This window comes from Anabrus simplex, chromosome 7 (assembly GCF_040414725.1).
Source record: "Anabrus simplex isolate iqAnaSimp1 chromosome 7, ASM4041472v1, whole genome shotgun sequence".
In the NCBI taxonomy this organism is placed as follows: Eukaryota; Metazoa; Arthropoda; class Insecta; order Orthoptera; family Tettigoniidae; genus Anabrus; species Anabrus simplex.
Window position 1 is genome coordinate 163572207 of NC_090271.1, and position 22442 is coordinate 163594648.

A 22442-nucleotide genomic window follows, 5' to 3' on the forward strand; every position below is an offset into this window, starting at 1 on the left:
CAGTAGATTTTATTCCAAATGAGTTGTCAGGGAGTGAAATCTTGAATAAATATGGTTTCCATTATCACCTGAAATGGACAATATAACAGTTGCAGTTTATGCTGATGACATAGTAGTCATTTCTAAATCACTCGGAGATGCTCAAGAATTGGTGAGGATGCCAGATCCCTGTTTCATAAGGTTGGCCTAAATTTAAATATTGTCAAAGTCATCAGTGATCAACATTAATAGACTCACAGAAAAGGACCTAATACTAGATTCTGAATCTTCAATAAGAGGAATTAAACCTGATGAAACCGTCATCCTGCCTTAAAATGAACGCAAGCGTGGCAGCTGTCCAGACCATTCCAGGCATATCCTTAGACGGTACTTGATGCAGACACTGCAACGAGAACAAATCATTTGGGCATATCTTAGAATTCTACTGTTAATTATTTCAAAGACAGACAAAAGCTGAAATGCATTGATGTCATAGGTCTACGGATAGGTGCACGAGGTGCTATACCTAATTGGTTTGAAGAATTTCAAAAAAATATTACACTCCAACTTCCGTAGGAGATGAGATAGTCACCATAGTCCTAAAGAAGAATTGTCAAATGTATCACCATCTTAATCCACACATCTGGGTGTTGTTCAAAAATTGATATCATATTCTTATATTTGTAATATCATAGTTATAATTTTAATGTTATTATTTCCTTTGGGGCTACCTCCATTGGAAGGCAGTTTTGTAAATTAAAAAAAAATGTCTATTAGACCTCCTGTGAAATAATAATAAAACAAATGATTCATTGTACATCATGGTAGTATGGGGATGTGTATCGAATGTCTACTCACCTTGCAGGCTGGTGGTATCAGATAATAAAATATATGTGTACTACCACACAGCACAAACTGAACTAAAGCAGAACACATAAGACTGACAGAGCGTGTCGGGAGGAGAAATGGGACAGATGCAGTAGGAGGAGTTAGGGGATGTGATGGTGTACTGCGAATGTTCTCTGGTTTTCATCGTTATTATTATGAAACAAACATACTATGTGGGTTGATTGGCACTGCAGTATAAGATTTGGTTCATATAGTTCTTGAAAAAAATGTAGATCGCAGCAAACTATAGCTCTACACATCATATTTTCTTCCTTTCAAATCATATCAGAGGTGTGTCAACTTGTCAGCAGTGTATACATAATGCCAGCCATGTGCGAACATACACTGAATGACAGTGATTTTATGTACTAATTATTTCATAGATGTATCTCGTGTGCAAACAGCCTAAAAACTAAATAAACTCAGTATCAGCCATATTTTATTAGTTTAGGGTATATGTTAAAAAAAAAGAAACACCTACTAATTTCAATCGACTATTTCCATGGTAAGGGATCAATCAATTGTATTTCAGTTTTTACAGTTATGAAGTAGAAAGTATGAACTCAAATATAGTGAAATAAAAAATTACCTGATTTCAAAACTAGTATTAAATTTTCAAATCCAAATTACTGAAAAATGGACAGTCTGGATGATTAAAATGTATAAAAGCGAGCAAGACCTCCTTGTGTTAATCTGTCAGCTACAATATTTTAAAAAACATTAATTGAAGCTTTTAAAAAATCTCTATTTTGTACTGAAGTATGTTGAAAGTTTTGCAAAATATGTATCTCCAACTGTAATTCACCTCATTTACAACCATTTTTACAGAAAATGAACATTCTGGTTTGTTTTAGGACAGTGTGGGTTTTTACCCATATTCAAGATTCTTAAAAAGGTTAATTTTATGACAGTTTCAAAAATTGAACAATGTTTTCATCATTCACTTATCTAATGTTTTAAATTTGATCATGCTATATAGCTGAAGAAGGTCCAATTGGACCAAAACATGTATTAGTATTAGTACTGCCTGAAATTTAAGAATGGCAGGAGGGCTGATATGTGGTTGTAATGGTATATGCAGCTCATCTCCATTCGGGGTATGTAAAAAAAAAAAAAAAAAAAAAAAAAAAAAAAAAAAAAAAAAAAAAAAAAAGTCAATAAGGAATGCAAATATGAAATTTACTATGTGCAAACCATGGATAACTATCTTCAGGATGCCAACAATGGGGGGTCAAATCCGCTATCTCCCAAATACAAGCTGACAGCTACATGACCCAAACTGTGTAGCCAACGTGCTCAGTGTGTAATTTCAGTAATTTGATTTTATAGCCATTGGCTGCAATCAACTTTTATTATGTCATTAGATTCATCTACTGCAATTTTTTTCTGTTGCTTCTAACATATCATCGTCATCATCGTCACAGAACTCACTGTCATTAACAAAGTGAGTCATACCAATGGCTGGCTAGTGTGGGCAGGAGCAACAGAAAAGAAAGACAGAGACAGAGACAGGTGGGAGAGAGAGAGAGAGACAGACAGACAGACTGATGAACAGACAGACAGAGTATGTTGCTTGTATGAAAAACAAGAGATATTCTGCTAAAGTGGAAGCCATATAACCTTTAAGTTTTCTAGTGTATTGAAAATAATGCAAGATTAATAAATACTGGAAAATACCTGAAAAATACATTTAATTAATAACAGAATGACATATTTCAGTCCTCAAAGAACATCATTATATTCTATCAAATCACAAAATTCATATAGGATTGGAGCCCTAGAGACCAACTGAGACCAAGAGGAAGACCAGTGGATAACGATTTTTGGAAGACCGCTGGAGTTCAGTGGTAGAGAACCACCCAAAACTGTTCCACCTGGAAATAACTAATCGGACTTAAGGCTTTAAGAGGCCACAATATTTTGATAGATTGCCTGATGATGATGATGATGATGATAATGAAAAGTGATACGGTATGGCCTAGGATGCTATCACACTGACCTCATGGCGGCCCATCTCTGCTTGAAGAATGAATTTGCAGCAGATCATTCTGTGCTTACTAAGAAATCCAGTCAGCATTTCCCATTTTTATTAGCCTCCATATCTTCTTGACATTTGCCCACTTTCCACAACCATATGTCTATTTCTGAACCTTTCACTAAAGATATCCATTACTACTACATTATCTTTGTTGATAACTCTCCAACTACATCACTTAGGACCTCATAAAAACTTGCTCATTTTCATATGGTGAATACATGGTGTTCTAAAGTTCCCATTACAGACTCCTGAGAGGACTGAGTAAATAATGATTTGAATAAGAACCCATGTCCAAAAATGTACCATTTCCATGCTAGAGGTACAACAACTTCAAATCAAGGGTTTAAAGTTCCTGTTCTGCTGGATGCTGGAGTTATTTCATCTGTGTTTCAAGTTTACTTGTACTGGTATGACAAGATGTAAGGTACTTAGTTTACACCATTACAGTTTGGTGATCACCCGATATTATGTGCCTTTCACGATACTGATCCAAACTGTACGCCTCCTTCCCTTCTCACTGCATGAGACTCCGTCATTCTGAATACAAAGGCATGGGGAAACAAAAAGGAATCAGATAGTCCTCATGTGCTCTGCATGGCTTATTGTATAAACTTATCAGTATGACACATCAGACAAGGCAATGTTCATCAATATACCATTCATGGGTTTTAAACAACTGGTAGTACATAGTTACAAATATCTGAAAGAAAGGTGAATTACTGGGTAAATAGTTCTGTTTAGTACAATGAGCAGTTCTTCCATGTTGTACATGTTTTAATTGATAAAACTGTTTGTTTTCAGAGTGCTATGGGCAAACAAGCCATGGGTGTGTACATCACTAACTTCCATGTTCGTATGGACACACTTGCTCATGTACTGTATTACCCTCACAAACCCTTGGTGACTACCCGATCTATGGAGTACCTGCGCTTCAGAGAGTTGCCAGCTGGTATTAATTCTATTGTAGCCATTCTGTGTTACACTGGATACAACCAAGAGGACAGCGTCATCTTGAATGCTTCTGCTGTTGAAAGAGGTTTCTTCAGGTAAAGCTCTGAAAACAATGATTTTTGCTTTTGTTTCTGGGTTATCAATATTAATATTGGCATGAGAGATAGTGTGTGTATATGTGCTGATGTTGCTATGGTGTCCCTTTGGGACATCAAAATAATGCACCAATCCACAAACACTGTTGTGCAGTAGGTTGATCTTGTGCCAGTATACAGTCATGTGTGCCTTGGCACATGGCATACACCTGAGGCCAAATTTAACTACTGCAGTGTCCATAGGCCCAAGACAATTTACACCCCTTTCCCATTTTTCAAAACTTTGGTATGTACGCACCTGAAACGAGAGTAATCAGCAGCTTGTGGTTCATCATTCTTTTCCAGCATCAATACGTCGGAGTCTACACGACCATAACTAATAACAGTGAACCTGTCGGAATCACTGCTAGAAGAAGAAGTACACACATCAAGTTTCTCTGTATAATCTTTTTCGTTTTTTTAGGATGAAGTTTATCTTGGTCTGGTTCCTTGGCTGAATGGTCATTGTAGTGGCCTTTGGTTCAGAGAGCCCTGAGTTTGATTCTTGGCTGGACATGGGATTTTAAGTGTACAGTTCATTCCTCTTGTGTTTGTCTAATACACATCTTCATCTTCACATTATACACCACACCACAGAAACACAAAATAGTGATTACATCCCTCCACCTAGGGTTGGCATCAAGAAGGGCAACCAGCTGTAAAACTGACCAAATATACACATATGTATACATACATGCACAGTGCCAACCCCAAGAAATTGGGAAAATGCTACGAAGTAGAAGCAGCAGCAGCAGCAGAAGAAAAACAAGAATTAAAATGAACTTGCCTCAGATTGGAATACTTCTAGGCAAAATCGAATGTAGCCTTGATGTTTAAGATAGCTTATCGCCTTCTCTTGCAATAACCTGTGGTATTATGCACCACTTAATCATTTTTGTTAGATGATGATGATGATAATGATAATAATAGCATGTGACTTCCAGTGAAGCCTGATCCAGGTTTTCAGATTGACGCTCATGGCCGACCTGCATGCCTGTGAGAATGGAGTCCTACCCAGGATTGAACGTTATGTTGAAGACAGTCACCCAGTCCCTGAGCCAGAGGAAATAATCAGTGAGGGTTAAAATTTCCAACGCGGCCGGGAATTAAACCCAGGACTCCTTGGGCCGATGGCCAGCATGCTAACTGATTAGCCATAGAGCCAAACTCTAGTCTAAAATGAAACAATAAAATAAAGTCACTCCATTGAAATTGGTGCTATTCATGGACAGAAGATTGTGTATTCGTATTACTGTAAATAAAATATTACCTTTACACTAAATAAACTGAAACATGTGATGACACAAACACAAAGCCCATTAAAGAAACAGCAACATTTAACTGTTAAAAACTGTTATGTAAACGGCATGGGATATGATTGATGCCAAATTATTCCGATCATTTTACCTGAAATCAAAACAATTAACAATGTGGCCAATAGTGACCATAGCTCACTGCAACATGAAACATCCCTAATTCATACTGTAAGATGAATTCAAAACTTCTTTTAAAACTTTATGGACATGGTTAATTTTTTGCCACTCTGATCCCAGGCCACTTTGGGCCCTGCCTAAATACAGCTGTGTATACACGGAAAGTTAAGGGAGACCAGGAGAGGAGATGAGAGAATCTAATCATGTGGGTGGGGATAAGGCTCTGGTCATGGGCGACTCAGTTGATGATGAAAGTGTGTTAAGGAAAGAGAATTAAGTGTGTTATCCAGGAATTATGTTGGGGTAGGTGTTTAGGAAAATTAAAAAGGAAGGGGTGTAAGAAGAAAGTGGGTTTTTTACCCCACGTTGGTACCAACCATGTAAAGCAAGCATGAATAGGTACCAACATAGTTGCGGATGTGTGGGATCTGGTGTAGGAGGGATACTGACTGAAGGGTGATTGGGGATGAGACTATGGAGTGAGTATTTGGGAAATTGTGAGTGAGATTTGAGGTTGCTAATCAGTGAGTAGGAGACAGTGATCCATGTTCAGATGACGTTACTTGAACTGCAATGGTACCGTACATATAAGTTAGGGGATTTGTTTAGAATAGTTATAGGGAGGTACATTCAGGAAAATAGGGTGGACTAGGAAGCTGTGATGACGGTATAAGAAGCAGGAAGTCAATTAAGGACATAAAAACGTTTGTGTTAAGCTTTGGGAGTATTGTAAAGAAAGGAATAGAATTAAGTACAGTAATTTAATAGATATATTTGTACCAGATATTGTAATAAGAGTTGAATCATGCTTAAGAAGTGATATTATGGGTGCAAAGTTTTTCTCATAGAACTGGAGTGTTTATTATAGAGACAGCAGTAGCACTAACAGTATGTACAGTATATGATGATGATTATGATGATGTTGCTTGATTTTTAGGGGCCTAACATAAAGGTTATCAGCCTGATGTACAGATGTGTGCATGTATGCAAAAATTCTTATTTTTCTGAGTTGAACATTGTTGTTTTATGTACCTTATGTTCATTTTGCCAACATATTGAATACATTGCAGTATCGTAATCTAGGTAACATATCTGTCACTATGAGACATGAACATTTCAGCTGTAGCGAAGCATTCCTTTGGAACAAATTACAAAATTTTGTTTGATAAAACTAGGATTTTAGCAGCTGTGCCCTGGAATCTCAAAAGAAAAATTTAAGACGCTATAAAAATAAATAAGCAACATTATTTTTTTTTTTGCTAGGGGCTTTACGTCGCACCGACACAGATAGGTCTTATGGCGACGATGGGATAGGAAAGGCCTAGGAGTTGGAAGGAAGTGGCCGTGGCCTTAATTAAGGTACAGCCCCAGCATTTGCCTGGTGTGAAAATGGGAAACCACGGAAAACCATTTTCAGGGCTGCCGATAGTGGGATTCGAACCTACTATCTCCCAGATGCAAGCTCACAGCCGCGCGCCTCTACGCGCACGGCCAACTCGCCCGGTCAACATTAATTTAGAGGAGAAATTCAAAATCAGCAGTTCTTGGATGTCTAGCGTACACAAATTACCAGTATGCAGGACAGACCATGAAAACACAGGACCTTGCACAGAACAGTAACAGGAAATTGCCCGCCTGATTACCGGCAAGAATTACATTTCAGATGTTCTAAAGAATCCTTGGGACTTTCAAAGTCTGGAAGTGAAGACATGACATAAAACTAGGCATAGCAACCACCTTTGTAGTTGATTTTAGCTGCCTGGGGAGACTGAGTATCTTGCATTGAGTATGAATATATCAATTGCCTTGATAAAGAACACTGCAATTTATTCAAAATGTCAGCAACATGTACATATGGAACATAAAACAAACGCCCAACCCAGAAAAAGATCTTAATAGTAGTTTAATCAACCATCATCTCTAAAGTACAAAGTCCAGTCATCACTAATATTTTGTTCCAGATCTGTTTTCTTTCGATCTTACAAGGATGCAGAATCTAAACGAATTGGTGATCAGGAGGAACAGTTTGAGAAACCTACAAGACAAACATGTCAGGTAAGTTATATTCAGGTGAACAAAATTTATTGGGGTGCTCTTCAAGATTCAGTGGAACCTCAATTCTCCGTTTTTGGAGGGACCACGGAGAAGAAAGCATACAACACGGAAAAACGGAAAATCCTGGAACGAATGAACCATCAACAATTTGGCTAAACATAACCAAAAAGAAATATGTATACTTATAATCATACAAACACCCCTAAACCAAACCAAACTACAGCCCCAATGGGCCTTCTGTCTACCAAGCAACCACTGCTCGGTCCGGAGGCCTGCAGATTACGAGGTGACACATGGTCAGTATGACGAATCCTCTCGGCCATTATTCCCGGCTCTCTCATATCCAGGTAAAAATTCCTAACCTGGCCGGGAATTGAACACGGGCCCTCCGGGTGAGAGGCAGGCAATTTAGACTGCGAGACCGGCTTCAAACATTAATTACCGTTACGCGACTTAAAAATTTCAAAACTTTACATTCAGTTTTACCGGGGAAACTTCGTCACTTTCCTCTGAAAACTTCTTTAAGTTCAGCAACCTTGATCAGTCAAACTGTTTGAAAAACCTAATAACACCAAGCCAAACCAATTGAGCACAAGTAGTTTTTAATTCTCTAATCTAATAAAATAAAGCACATTGGATACAAAAGCACCCAACATCATGGCAAAATCCCCCCCCCCCTTTTTTTTAAAAATCTTCCATTGTAATTTGCTCACCTGTATACTGTTCGTAGTCAGTTTATGGAAATCTTGTACCGCGTAAATTAAGCCTACATCAACTTTTAAAGGTGATGTTGAACTCGAGAATATGGTTTTGAATATAAGTATCGATTCTCAAGTTCTCAAATGCATTATATTCAATTCTGCCCATCACTAATCACAATCAAATTGGAAAGAAGAAAAATATCATCAAAACTTCCAAAATTACGGTTATTCATGACCTTGAGTTCAGCTGGAAAGCACGCTCGCTGTACAAGTTGGTACGAGTGCGAAATTATACAAAGTTTTTAAATCTAACGTGCGCTGATAAAATGACAGCAGTTTTTATAACATTTTAACACAAAAACGTGAAATTCTCAGTCTTATATTAGGACCAAAATAGTAATAGGCAATCCCAAAACCTCCCATGGCTTTATGTATATAAAGTGCAACGTCTGTTCTGCTCTCGATAACATAATCGCATACGATAATATTAAAATACTAATTTCTGTTACTTAAGAAGGAGCAGTTTCGATTCCTGCCTGAAAGTTTAGTGACTGTACAGTGCCCTGAGGGAAGTGCCGAAAACCTGTTCGGTGATACACTCGAAAAAAGTAAAAAATAAATATCTAACCCTGGACATAATGTAGACGTTTTGCAAGTACGAACATTTGACGAAACTCGTTCCATCTTCAAGTAGAGCTGACGAAATGCGCTCTGTCTCCTTCCTATTGTTGTGGATACTCTCTGCTTTATGATTGTGATTCTCTAAACAATACCACCTGAATGCAATGCTAAGATGGTCCCTTATGCAAGTTCACTGCCGATTGCTTTTCCGGTATAGTACTTCCTCAAATTACCACAATGACGGGACGTTAACACCAAGATCTGTAAGTATGCCCCAGCCGTCCTTTCGTGATATACAGTTTGTTGAAAAACGCGTGATCGAGGATTTAGCGTTGATGGGACTGAAATATCTCGACGGTTGATACGGGAAATTGTTTCTTCGAGGAATGGATAATGGGGGATTTTTACAACGTGATTTAATTAGTATGCTCGTGGAACCACGTAATTTGAACAAATAATACGGGAAAACATAGTTTCCGGGAACGTATAATCGAGGTTCTACCGTATTTGTTCACACAAAGCCAAGCATACTGCGGAGAGGTTTGGAATTGAATCCAGGCTTTTGGTTCCAATCTAGTGATTAGAAATTGTATACCACCACCTCTCCCATCCTGCCAGCCAACATTCTGATGGTGAGATTCTTTTCCGCCAGTGGGACTTGGAACCACTAACCATGTTGTCAGACCATATAGGCTTAACGATCATGGCCACCAGGTTGGCATCACCTGCCTTTCCACCTGAAGGCTGAGGTTTGTATTCCGGTCAATCCTGGGTTGAGATTTTCATCTCAAAAGAATCATGTGGTGTTAGGCAAGGGCATCCAGCCTTAAACCCTTGGCCAAAACCTAAATGAGCCTGTGTGGCTCCAGCATCTCTATAAATACAGTAACTGCAATAAGCTGAAGAAATGTTAAAGCGTACTTTTAATAAATAGAAATTTCAAATTGGTAGAATGTTAATAACTACTAGCTTTTGGTGTATATCCTCTAATTCAAAAGTTAATTGTATTGAGGCCTACCATATCCTGCTATATTTTTGTACATAGAACAATGGTTGGAGATTTTGTCAAGATATATAAATGATTATGAAAGAAATGATATATACTCTACAGACATTGCTCTAGACATCCCCCTGGTACAAGGCTAAGAATTTCATAGGTGATACTTTAACTTTATTGTCCAATGAATGTGATATGAGATGTACTAATGTAGACTTTCATGACTAGCTAGATCTTTCTTACTTATTAAACCACTATTTCTGAAGATGTTAACTGCATTCACTAAGGAAACGTCAGTAAATATTAAAAGACTGACAGACCGAACAATTAGAAAACCCACTCTGGTATGAGCATACACTTGACCTCAAAAGTAAACTGAGAAAAGAAGGGGATTAAAATCTCTCAGCCACCACAGAGATGATTTTCCTTGGTTTCTCTTGTCAACTCCAGATGCATGCCAGAATTGTACCCATTATGCAGCCTCAAAATCTTCTTCCTTTTTAATCCCAGCCCTGGTTATGTGGAAATTAAGGGGCTTAGTGGAAGAAAGGTCTATCCAACTTATTTATTTTTTATGAGTTTCAAGAAAAAAGCAGTCAAAGTTTTTTTAAGTATGGGGAATTTCTAAACCTTCTATAATCGTACAATTTCAAGATTATGTTCTTAACACTTCAGTCTATTTTCCTATAGTTGTATATGTAAGTTGAGTACTTAGCCCGAAGGCTGGTTGGATATTCAGGCAAAATACTGTATATCACTGAATAATAGTACAAATGAAAATGAAAAATGCCACCAAAAAAGAAAAAAATGAACAAGGGTTGTATGAACTTTTCACAAAGCACATTTTTCATTGTACTTTTCATTAAAGACATCATCATCAATCAATCAATCAATCAATACTGATCTGCATTTAGGGCAGTCGCCCAGGTGGCAGATTCCCTATCTGTTGCTTTCCTAGCCTTTTCCTAAATGATTTCAAAGAAATTGGAAATTTATTGAACATCTCCCTTGGTAAGTTATTCCAATTCCTAACTCCCCTTCCTATAAATGAATATTTGCCCCAGTTTGTCCTCTTGAATTCCAACTTTATCTTCATATAGTGATCTTTCCTACTTTTATAAACGCCATTCAAACTTATTCATCTACTAATGTCATTCCACGCCAACTCTCCGCTGACAGCTCGGAACATACCACTTAGTCGAGCAGCTCTTCTTCTTTCTCTCAATTCTTCCCAACCCAAACTTTGCAACATTTTTGTAACGCTACTCTTTTGTCGGAAATCACCCAGAACAAATCGAGCTGCTTTTCTTTGGATTTTTTCCAGTTCTTGAATCAGGTAATCCTGGTGAGGGTCCCATACACTGGAACCATACTCTAGTTGGGGTCTTACCAGAGACTTATATGCCCTCTCCTTTACATCCTTACTACAACCCCTAAACACCCTCATAACCATGTGCAGAGATCTGTACCCTTTATTTACAATCCCATTTATGTGAATACCCCAATGAAGATCTTTCCTTATATTAACACCTAGATACTTACAATGATCCCGAAAAGGAACTTTCACCTCACCAATGCAGTAATTAAAACTGAGAGGACTTTTCCTATTTGTGAAACTCATAACCTGACTTTTAACCCCGTTTATCATCAAACCATTGCCTGCTGTCCATCTCACAACATTTTCGAGGTCACGCTGCAGTTGCTCACAATCTTGTAACTTATTTATCACTCTATAGAGAATAACATCATCCGCAAAAAGCCTTACCTCCGATTCCACTCCTTTACTCATATCATTTATATACACTGACTGACAGAGCAAATGCAACACCAAGAAGGAGTGGTCAGAACTTTATGCCAATTGCAGGGTAGACTGACGTCACTGAGGTATGCTCATGATGTGAAATGCGCCGCTGTGCTGCGCACGTAGCGAACGATAAATGGGACACGGCGTTGGCGAATGGCCCACTTCGTACCATGATTTCTCAGCCGACAGTTATTGTAGAATGTGTTGTCGTGTGCCACAGGACACGTGTATAGCTAAGAATGCCAGGCCGCCGTCAACGAAGGCATTTCCAGCAGACAGACGACTTTACGAGGGGTATGGTGATCGGGCTGAGAAGGGCAGGTTGGTCGCTTCGTCAAATCGCAGCCGATACCCATAGGGATGTGTCCACGGTGCAGCGCCTGTGGCGAAGATGGTTGGCGCAGGGACATGTGGCACGTGCGAGGGGTCCAGGCGCAGCCCGAGTGACGTCAGCACGCGAGGATCGGCGCATCCGCCGCCAAGCGGTGGCAGCCCCGCACACCACGTCAACCGCCATTCTTCAGCATGTGCAAGACACCCTGGCTGTTCCAATATTGACCAGAACAATTTCCCGTCGATTGGTTGAAGGAGGCCTGCACTCCCGGCGTCCGCTCAGAAGACTACCATTGACTCCACAGCATAGACGTGCACGCCTGGCATGGTGCCGGGCTAGAGCGACTTGGATGAGGGAATGGCGGAACGTCGTGTTCTCCGATGAGTCACGCTTCTGTTCTGTCAGTGATAGTCACCGCAGACGAGTGTGGCGTCGGCGTGGAGAAAGGTCAAATACGGCAGTAACTGTGGAGCGCCCTACCGCTAGACAACGCGGCATCATGGTTTGGGGCGCTATTGCGTATGATTCCACGTCACCTCTAGTGCATATTCAAGGCACGTTAAATGCCCACCGCTACGTGCAGCATGTGCTGCGGCCGGTGGCACTCCCGTACCTTCAGGGGCTGCCCAATGCTCTGTTTCAGCAGGATAATGCCCGCCCACACACTGCTCGCATCTCCCAACAGGCTCTACGAGATGTACAGATGCTTCCGTGGCCAGCGTACTCTCCTAATCTCTCACCAATCGAACACGTGTGGGATCTCATTGGACGCCGTTTGCAAACTCTGCCAGCAGCCTCGTACGGACGACCAACTGTGGCAAAAAATGGTTGACAGAGAATGGAGAACCATCCCTCAGGACACCATCCGCACTCTTATTGACTCTGTACCTCGACATGTTTCTGCGTGCATCGCCGCTCGCGGTGGTCCTACATCCTACTGAGTCGATGCCATGCGCATTGTGTAACCTGCATATCGGTTTGAAATAAACATCAATTATTCGTCCGTGCCATCTCTGTTTTTTCCCCAACTTTCATCCCTTTTGAACCACTCCTTCTTTGTGTTGCATTTGCTCTGTCAGTCAGTGTATATAAGAAAACATAAAGGTCCGATAATACTGCCTTGAGGAATTCCCCTCTTAATTATTACAGGGTCAGATAAAGCTTCACCTACCCTAATTCTCTGAGATCTATTTTCTAGAAATATAGCAACCCATTCAGTCACTCTTTTGTCTAGTCCAATTGCACTCATTTTTGCCAGTAGTCTCCCATGATCCACCCTATGAAATGCTTTAGACAGGTCAATCGCGATACAGTCCATTTGACCTCCAGAATCCAAGATATCTGCTATATCTTGCTGGAATCCTACAAGTTGAGCTTCAGTGGAATAACCTTTCCTAAAACCGAATTGCCTTCTATCGAACTAGTTATTAATTTCGCAAACATGTCTAATATAATCAGAAAGAATGCCTTCCCAAAGCTTACATACAATGCATGTCAAACTTACTGGCCTGTAATTTTCAGCTTTATGTCTATCACCCTTTCCTTTATACACAGGGGCTACTATAGCAACTCTCCATTCATCTGGTATAACTCCTCCGACCAAACAATAATCAAATAAGTACTTCAGATATGGTACTATATCCCAACGCATTGTCTTTAGTATATCCCCAGAAATCTGATCAATTCCAGCCGCTTTTCTAGTTTTCAACTTTTGTATCTTATTGTAAATGTCATTGTTATCATATGTAAATTTTATTACTTCTTTGGCCTTAGTCTCCTCCTCTATCTCGACATTTTCCTTGTAATCAACAATCTTTACATACTGCTGACTGAATACTTCTGCCTTTTGAAGATCCTCACATACACACTCCCCTTGTTCATAATTATTCCTGGAATGTCCTTCTTGGAACCTGTTTCTGCCTTAAAATACCTATACATACCCTTCCATTTTTCACTAAAATTCGTATGACTGCCAATTATGCTTGCCATCATGTTATCCTTAGCTGCCTTCTTTGCTAGATTCAATTTTCTAGTAAGTTCCTTCAATTTCTCCTTACTTCCACAGCCATTTCTAACTCTATTTCTTTCCAGTCTGCACCTCCTTCTTAGTCTCTTTATTTCTCTATTATAATAAGGTGGATCTTTACCATTCCTTACCACCCTTAATGGTACAAACCTGTTTTCGCATTCGTCAACAATTTCTTTAAACCCATCCCAGAGTCTGTTTACATTTTTATTTACCGTTTTCCACCGATCATAATTACTTTTTAGAAACTGCCTCATGCCTGCTTTATCAGCCATATGGTACTGCCTAACAGTCCTACTTTTAAGACCTTCCTTTCTATCACATTTATTTTTAACTACCACAAAAACAGCTTCATGATCACTAATACCATCTATTACTTCAGTTTCCCTATAGAGCTCATCTGGTTTTATCAGCACCACATCCAGGATATTTTTCCCTCTGGTTGGTTCCATCACTTTCTGAATCAGCTGTCCTTCCCATATTAACTTATTTGCCATTTTTTGGTCATGCTTCCTGTCGTTCGCATTTCCTTCCCAATTGACATCTGGCAAATTCAGATCTCCCGCTACAATCACATTTCTTTCCATGTCGTTCCCCACATAGCTGACTATCCTATCAAATAATTCCGAATCCGCGTCAGTGCTACCCTTTCCCGATCAGTACACTCCAAATATATCAAGTTGCCTATTATCTTTAGAAATGAGCCTTACACCTAGAATTTCATGTGTCTCATCTTTAACTTTTTCGTAGCTTACAAATTCTTCTTTCACCAGAATGAACACTCCCCCTCCCACCATTCCTATCCTATCTCTGCGATACACACTCCAGTGCCGTGAGAAAATTTCTGCATCCATTATATCATTTCTCAGCCATGATTCAACTCCTATTACAATATCTGGTAAATATATATCTATTAAATTACTTAATTCTATTCCTTTATTTACAATACTTCTACAGTTCAACACTAACAATTTTATGTCATCCCTACTTGATTTCCAGTTCCCTGTTCCCTTATCACCGCTCCCTAGGCCATCCTGTTTCCCTGAATGTACCTCCCTATTACCCTTCCAAACAAATTTCCTAACTTATACGTACCACTGCGGTTTAAATGAAGGCCATCTGAGCGCAGATCCCTATCTCCTACCCACCCATTAGGATCTAGAAATTTCACTCCCAGTTTCCCACATACCCACTCCATATTCTCATTTAAATCCCCAATCACCCTCCAGTCAGTATCCCTTCTACACAGTATTCCACTAATAACAATCTCCGCTTTCTTAAACTTCACCCGTGCTGCATTTACCAGATCCCACACATCTCCAACTATGTTGGTACTTATATCAGCTTGCCTTACGTTGTTGGTACCAACGTGAAACACTACCACCTTCTCCTTCCCCTCCCCCCCCTCCCTCTCTTCTACTTTCCTCAACATCTGCCTCAACCTAATTCCTGGATAACACTCTACCCTGGTACCCTTTCCTCCACACACTTTCCCCACATGTCTAACGATGGAATCCCCCATGACCAGAGCCTCAACCCTACCCACCTCATTTGATCCCCTACCCACCTGGTCAGCCCTATCTTTCCTGATAGCTGCAGAAGCTACTTCCTCCTCCCTTTTCTCCTTCCCATGACCCTGTTCCACCTGTCTTTTCCTATCCTCTACTCTACGTTTTCCTTTCCTACCTTTTCCCTTCCTCCTACTTCCACACATCTCACCAACAGTTCCCTGTCCCTCATCTTCCCTCTGTTGTTCTACCTGGAGTGACTCGTACCGATTTCGCACAGACACCTGTCCTGAATTCTGATCCTAAATAGAGCCCTTAGTCTGCAATCTCCTTCCCCTTAGAACATTAGACCACCTGTCTTCTACAACTCCTCCCTTTCCTTCCCCTCCCTCTTGTACACCTACTGTAACCTGTACATTGTTTGAGGGAGTCCTATCTTCCTTCCTGTCTTCTGTGAGAATCCTAATTATCTCCCTCAAACTTTCCAACTCCTCCCTAATACCCCTCAATGCCTCGCTACACCCACAGTAAGTACACTTGCTCTCTTTAGCCATTCTTTACGGGGGAAAAATGAAATTAAAAATAAAATAACTTATTTGCAAAAAATAAATGAACGGAGGGATATATTGTTTGGGATAGTACACAGCAATAAGGTAATTAATATACGACTACACTACAATATTACTTAGTCGTGCTCTATATTTTTTTAAAATCCTACAACCCCTGACAATATAAAACTGCTGTTAATTACTGAATATTGAAAGTAATAGCCTACACAAGAACTACACAATTCCAAACTGCAATTAAGCCTATGCTAATTACAACAACAGTATTTTAGTAAGAGTTTCTACGGATACCTCTACTACACCAGTACTACACAAATATTTTACAATAATAAAATAATCACACTAAATTCTAATATCGTATACTACTGTACAGTACACTACAGTAATTTTAAACTACTTTCAGACGTATCCTAATTACGATACTGGTACCGAACTGTATGTCACTAAACTAAGCACAACAGAAATTAAATTTGCAAGAACTACTGTACTCAAAGATTACCAACGAAGCTAAATGCTTAGACAAATTATTATTAGTATTACGGTCTAATAGATACACACGAAAAATAACACACGAATATAGCAGGCAGGATACGGCACCATCTAAATGTACTGTATCTATACTACAATGTATCTACACTACACTACACTGCATTTGGTTAAATGCTTAAGTATCGAAAGGATTTCCGTACACGAAGAAAAACACGAATATAACTGGCAAGATACTATCTAATATATTATACCTTATCTTCACTACAATTCTACTGAAATATGGTTATGTGATTATTACAGCTGGTGGATTACTATTATTTTCCCTACTCCACGGGACAGAGAATAAAAGTGTCCTTAATTAGGCCTGCTGAAAAATACGAGGTTGTCTACAGTAATTTCTCAAATATTTTTATCAAAACTACTACTACTCCAGGGACTTGAACTGCAATTACTGGGATATATGAACTTTATTATTATTAGCTAACCGCTCATAAATACTGAAAGATCGAGGGAGCGAAATATAAATTACGGATACTTTAACTACCTACTCAGAAGTACAAATGAATGGAATACAAGGTCAGCTGATTTTTATTTATATTTACTTGACTACACTACACCCTTTGTTCACGACTGTAGCCAACAATGCAATATTTCAATATGAGGAGCGACAATAATCAATAACAATACAACGACTGTTAACTATACCGTGTCATCTCTTTAACTTCTTTTTAAATGAAAGTTTACAGGCGTATCGTGTTTTTTAATGTAGTAAATTATTACCTTCGCGATAGTTTGAACGGATATCTATACGAAATACCGGAGAAGTTGCTGCAGAAGTTACGGTACTATTCCTTATGATAATCTGCCTTTGTAAGTATAACCAACGAACCTACAGATATTTACAAATATTTTTAAAGTTAATATTATTACCTAAAGTATTTCCTAAACCTAAATTCGAAACAAGGTACACCTAGCTAGCCTACTTAACCTAGAAAACGTAATTTACTGAAGACCAACTGAATTACTTGTTACAAAATTTAAATAAATATCACTACTCCCAATTTCTACCAAGAAGCACTAAACACCACTATACAAACAGCACTAAATGAATCAGATATACACAAAAATTTAGCTATTTCAATAGGTTTTCACTACTTTATCACTACAATAATGCAAGAGCTCTCTCAATAGCCAACCATTCTCAAGCGCATCCAACAATGCCAAGGTGTGGCGTAAAAGCGCTCTATTTCCTTCTGCACAGATACATTTCTTCCTCTTCATCTTTACACCATTTAAAGTTTCTTCCTTTCAGATTATCTTTTATTTGAGATATCCATCTTGTCTTTAGCCTGCCTGTACCGTCAGAAGGGGTGAAGTCGATCAGGTGGGGTGAAGTTGATCGCCAATATATCGTTATGATTTTTGCTACTGCTACCTGGTGGCAAATCAGGAAACTTTATGATATATATTCTCTTTGAAAGCCAATGAGTTGCAGAGTATTTTCTATCTGTGGAATGTTCTCTGTGGATAACCGTTCAGTGGCACTGTGGGAAATAAACACATGCATTTTGGTGACCTGTGCTGTGAATGAAGTCAGACAAAAAGTGTCACAATACCACGTTATAGGCATATAATTCAGCCGTTTTCGGACTGTTAGTTGGTAAGTGAATGCATTGTCATCCGATTTATGTATTTGCAAAGGCTAAAGTTTGTCGTGAGGACGAGTACTGATCTATTAATTGAATTATTGTATTTTGCAGGGTGAAGTCGATCATGCCGCGAACGTACGTAAAGAAGATGGGCAGGGAGGGGAAAAGGAACTACAGTGCAGTATATCTGGAAAATGCCGTTCGGGAAGTGAAGAAAGGAAAGTTGAACATTCGTAAAGCATCCGAGTGTTACGGTGTGCCTTATACAACGCTAAATGAGTGGGTGAAGGGCAAACGTAAAAACAGTTATGGTGGGCAGCCTGTTCTAAATTCAAAAGACGAAGAATGTTTAGTACATGGATTGATCAAGTGTGGAGAGTGGGGTTTTCCTTTGAAACGACATGATGTGAGAAATGTTGTACAGGGGTATTTGAATCGTTCTGGGCGAGTTGAGAAACGTTTTAAGAACAATAAACCAGGAAGAAACTGGTTCTTAGGCTTTATAAAAAGAAACCAGGAGCTTACTGAAAGATTAGTGCAAAATATCAAGAGGAGTCGTGCTGGAATTAGTGAGGAAGTTATTCATGATTATTTTGATAATCTGGAGGTATACGTTGCAGATATGCCTCCTAGTAACATAATAAACTTTGATGAGACCAACTTTACAGATGACCCAGGCCAAAGTAAAGCACTGGTTAAAAGAGGAGTAAAGCATGCAGAGAAAATCATGGATTCGTCCAAGACAAGTGTTAGTGTCATGATTGCAGCTACAGCTGAAGGTGTTGTTTTGCCACCATATGTGGTATATAAAGCAAAGTATCTCTACCCAACATGGATTGAAAATGGCATTCCTGGCAGTGGGTATAACAGGAACACAAGCGGTTGGTTTGACCTTGAGATATTTGAAGACTGGTTTGAGAAAATTCTGCTCCCGTTTGCTCATAAGCTGAACGGTAGAAAAGTACTGATTGGAGACAACCTCTCAAGTCATCTTTCTCTCCATGTTATTCAGTTGTGTGAAGAGAACGAAATTGACTTCATTTTACTTCCACCAAATACCACCCACATTTGCCAACCACTTGATGTAGCCTTCTTCCACCCACTAAAAGGAGCTTGGAGAAAGTGCTTAGAAGAATGGAAAATGAAAAATAGAGGAGTCTTGCCTAAGTGTGAGTTTCCTAAGATGCTGAAGAAGACCTTCGAGGAAGTGGGTGTTCACCTAACATCCAACGTTGTGGCAGGATTCGCAGCATGTGGCATTGTTCCTCTAAATCGAGAAGCTGTCCTTAAAAAACTTCCAAAATCTCCGAGGGAAAATGAAGGATTGGAAAGACGGTGGAGTGACACATTGGTGGACCACTTAAAGGAATTAAGGAAGGAAACCACTGGAAGTACCGAGAAACGCCCAAGGCAAAAACGTCTCAATGTTGCAGCTGGCAAGGGAATAGTAGTTCGTGATCTCGTAGAGTCGGGTGATGATACGCATTCAAGATCATCAAACGAGAACCAGTTGCATTCTGATTCAGAGCTATTTGTCGAGGATGAAACCGGTAAGGTCTAGTGTCATAGATTATGGTGGAACTACTGAAGAAGGTGAAAACTGTAGTTCTTACAAGAGTGGTGAATTTGTATTGGTATCATTTCCGACTGGTAGCAGGAACAGACATTTTATAGGTCAAATAATTCAGATGGCTGAAAGTGACGCTGAAGTCAGCTATTTAAGGAAAAGAGGATCCAAGCAGGTTCATTTTGTATTTCCAGATGTTCCTGATGTAGACAAGACTCCCCTCACGTAAATTGTAACAAAAGTGAAGCCTAAGGGCATCGGTCGTGGACGCTACATTTTCCCAGATATTGACATTTCAAAAATTGAGTGAAAATTCTTCGTGATGTAAGATAATTGTTTGTATAGTGGCTGTTTTTTAAATGAAAATACAATGTTCTGAGCATAAAATATTCTATTTGTTAATTTACATATATGTTAGGTCCCTGAGGAACACCCTCTAGTATTTTAAAAATGAATGAAAACATAGCCTACCATACCTCTAGAGCTATTTCAACTTAAAAATTGGTCGGTTTCACCCCAGTACCTGAAGTAATATATATTATTGCTAATAACATATGCACATTGATGGATTGTTAACGTCCACCTCCAAAAAATTAACTGTTAACCTCCCTTTAAGCTTCACAGGAGTTTCTACTTCACCAGGCCATTGTTCAAAGAGGACTTGACTGCATATCAATATTCCCACATCAGTGAGCTTGACACATTTTCTGAGTAGTGACAAGAATTAAGTTACAGAATGGTATAAGAGAGTGTAGCCTCCGTGGCTCAGACAGCAGCACATCGGCCTCTCACCACTGGGTTCCGTGGTTCAAATCCTGGTCACTCCATGTGAGATTTGTGCTGGACAAAGTGTAGGCGGGACAAGTTTTTCTCTGGGTACTCCAGATTTCCCTGTCATCTTTCATTCCAGCAACACTCTCCACTATCATTTCATTTCATCTGTCAGTTATTAATCATTGTCCCAGAGGAGTGCGACAGGCTTTGGCAGCCGGTACAATTCCTAACCTCACCGCAAGATGGGGGCTTCATCCATTCCATCGCTGACCCGGTCATTGACAGGAAAACAGGTTATAGGTTGTTTTTAATGGTATAAGAAAATTAGATATATAAAACATCTTGCTGTATGTTAAGTGATCACAAAAGAAAATTAAGTTTCCTGTTTTTCCTCGCAAATACGTTGAACACTTCTTGAGAACTCATATGTACTGTACTTCTCTGTGTACTGAGAACAACACCAAACCTTGAAGCGTGTTCTACAAGGAGTGTTTCTGAGATAGTTCTTTACATGACAGGGAGTGGAAAAAGACCTCCTAGCTGTTGTGATATTACAGGAAATGTTGCTACCACTTTTATTATGTTGTACAATTCTAGAAAAATATCTTTACACTCATTCAATGCAGAAATAAAGTCACTTGGCAAGTTTACTGATGTATTTATCCACAATCTTCTCCACATTCAAAGTTTTCCTTCAAGCTTCACAGAAGTTGCTACTTCACCAGGCTGTTGTTCAAAGAAGACTTGATTGCATGTCAGTATTCCCACATCAGTGAGCTTGACACATTTTCTGGGTAGTAAAAAAATATTTGTAAGATATTCTTGTGACTCAGGAAACTGTCATTCCTACTATGTACCTATATAATCCTGTAAGTCTAGTTTTCTCCCTTCTGTTACTTAAAGCTTCCTACCCAAGTTTCTCTTAACATTTCTGATACACTACTCTTTCTCCTGAAATCTCCTGTTACAAATCTTGTTGTTTTCCTCTGCACACCATCTATTTCTTTTATTAGTTATTCCTGGTGAAGATTCCAGACTATAGTAAAATAATTAACAAATTTCTTCTCATATAGAATATATTTCAGTTGTTAAACTTGGCTTAAGAGAATAGTTCTTTGAAAATTGGGATTTTTAATCCTTTGTCCAGGAAATACAATATGTCTGTCTGCCTTAACTCCATACACCAATCTTTTCTCAGAATCTAGGATGGCCAGGTGCATTGCATTGATCATTTAAGCATGTTACAAATTGAACTCAGGCTATTAGTGAGGGGCTGGGGTACAAAAGTATTTTTCTAGGAAATCTCATGGCATAAGACAAAGCAAAGAATGAGGCAGAGACAAGACAATGAGATGGAAATAGCACATGGACTTCCTAAGCTGCATCCTAACTACAACTAAATTGTTTTCATTCTTCCCTTGAAGAGGGAGATGGGCCTCTTAGATGGTGATGCCATCACTCAAACCAGGAGATTTATGATGGCAGTGGAGATGTATGGTGAAGGTGAGGGGTTGGCAGCCATGGCCTATACTAGGAACTGTCCCGGCATTTGCCTTATTGCAGGAGAATGGAAAACCAAGGACAGCCGAGAGCAGGAACAAGCCCCTCTCCATCTCCCGAATGCAGAGGTGTAGTGCCATGGCGACCTGTCCTCTGTGCGGTTGGTCAGTCGGAGGGCAGATTGTCGGACCATTGACCAGCTGTGGCCACTTATAGGCTGAAGCCTATTTTGTTCTGCAACCGCCGAATGCATCCTCATACCTCAACTGACCATTTAATGGCTAAAATTACATTTAGTCTTGTGTCAAAAATGAAGGTCGTGGTTGAGAACTGAGGAATGTTTTATAACGGACGGGAATGTTGTAATGTGCCAAGGGTTTAACAAAACTATAGGGTGTTCCATGAATTCACAACTCGATCAACATTTA

General features: G+C 39.4%; 1 protein-coding gene across 1 annotated transcript in view; it reads left to right on the plus strand.

Annotated features, from left to right (window-relative positions):
- The window catches only part of LOC136877408 (DNA-directed RNA polymerase II subunit RPB2), a 332230-nt gene that overhangs the window by 286217 nt on the left and 23571 nt on the right, over positions 1-22442 (plus strand). The window contains exons 14-15 of the mRNA XM_067151423.2: positions 3707-3951; positions 7385-7478. Of these exons, the coding sequence (XP_067007524.1) occupies positions 3707-3951; positions 7385-7478 (339 nt within the window). The remainder of the gene's footprint in view (positions 1-3706; positions 3952-7384; positions 7479-22442) is intronic.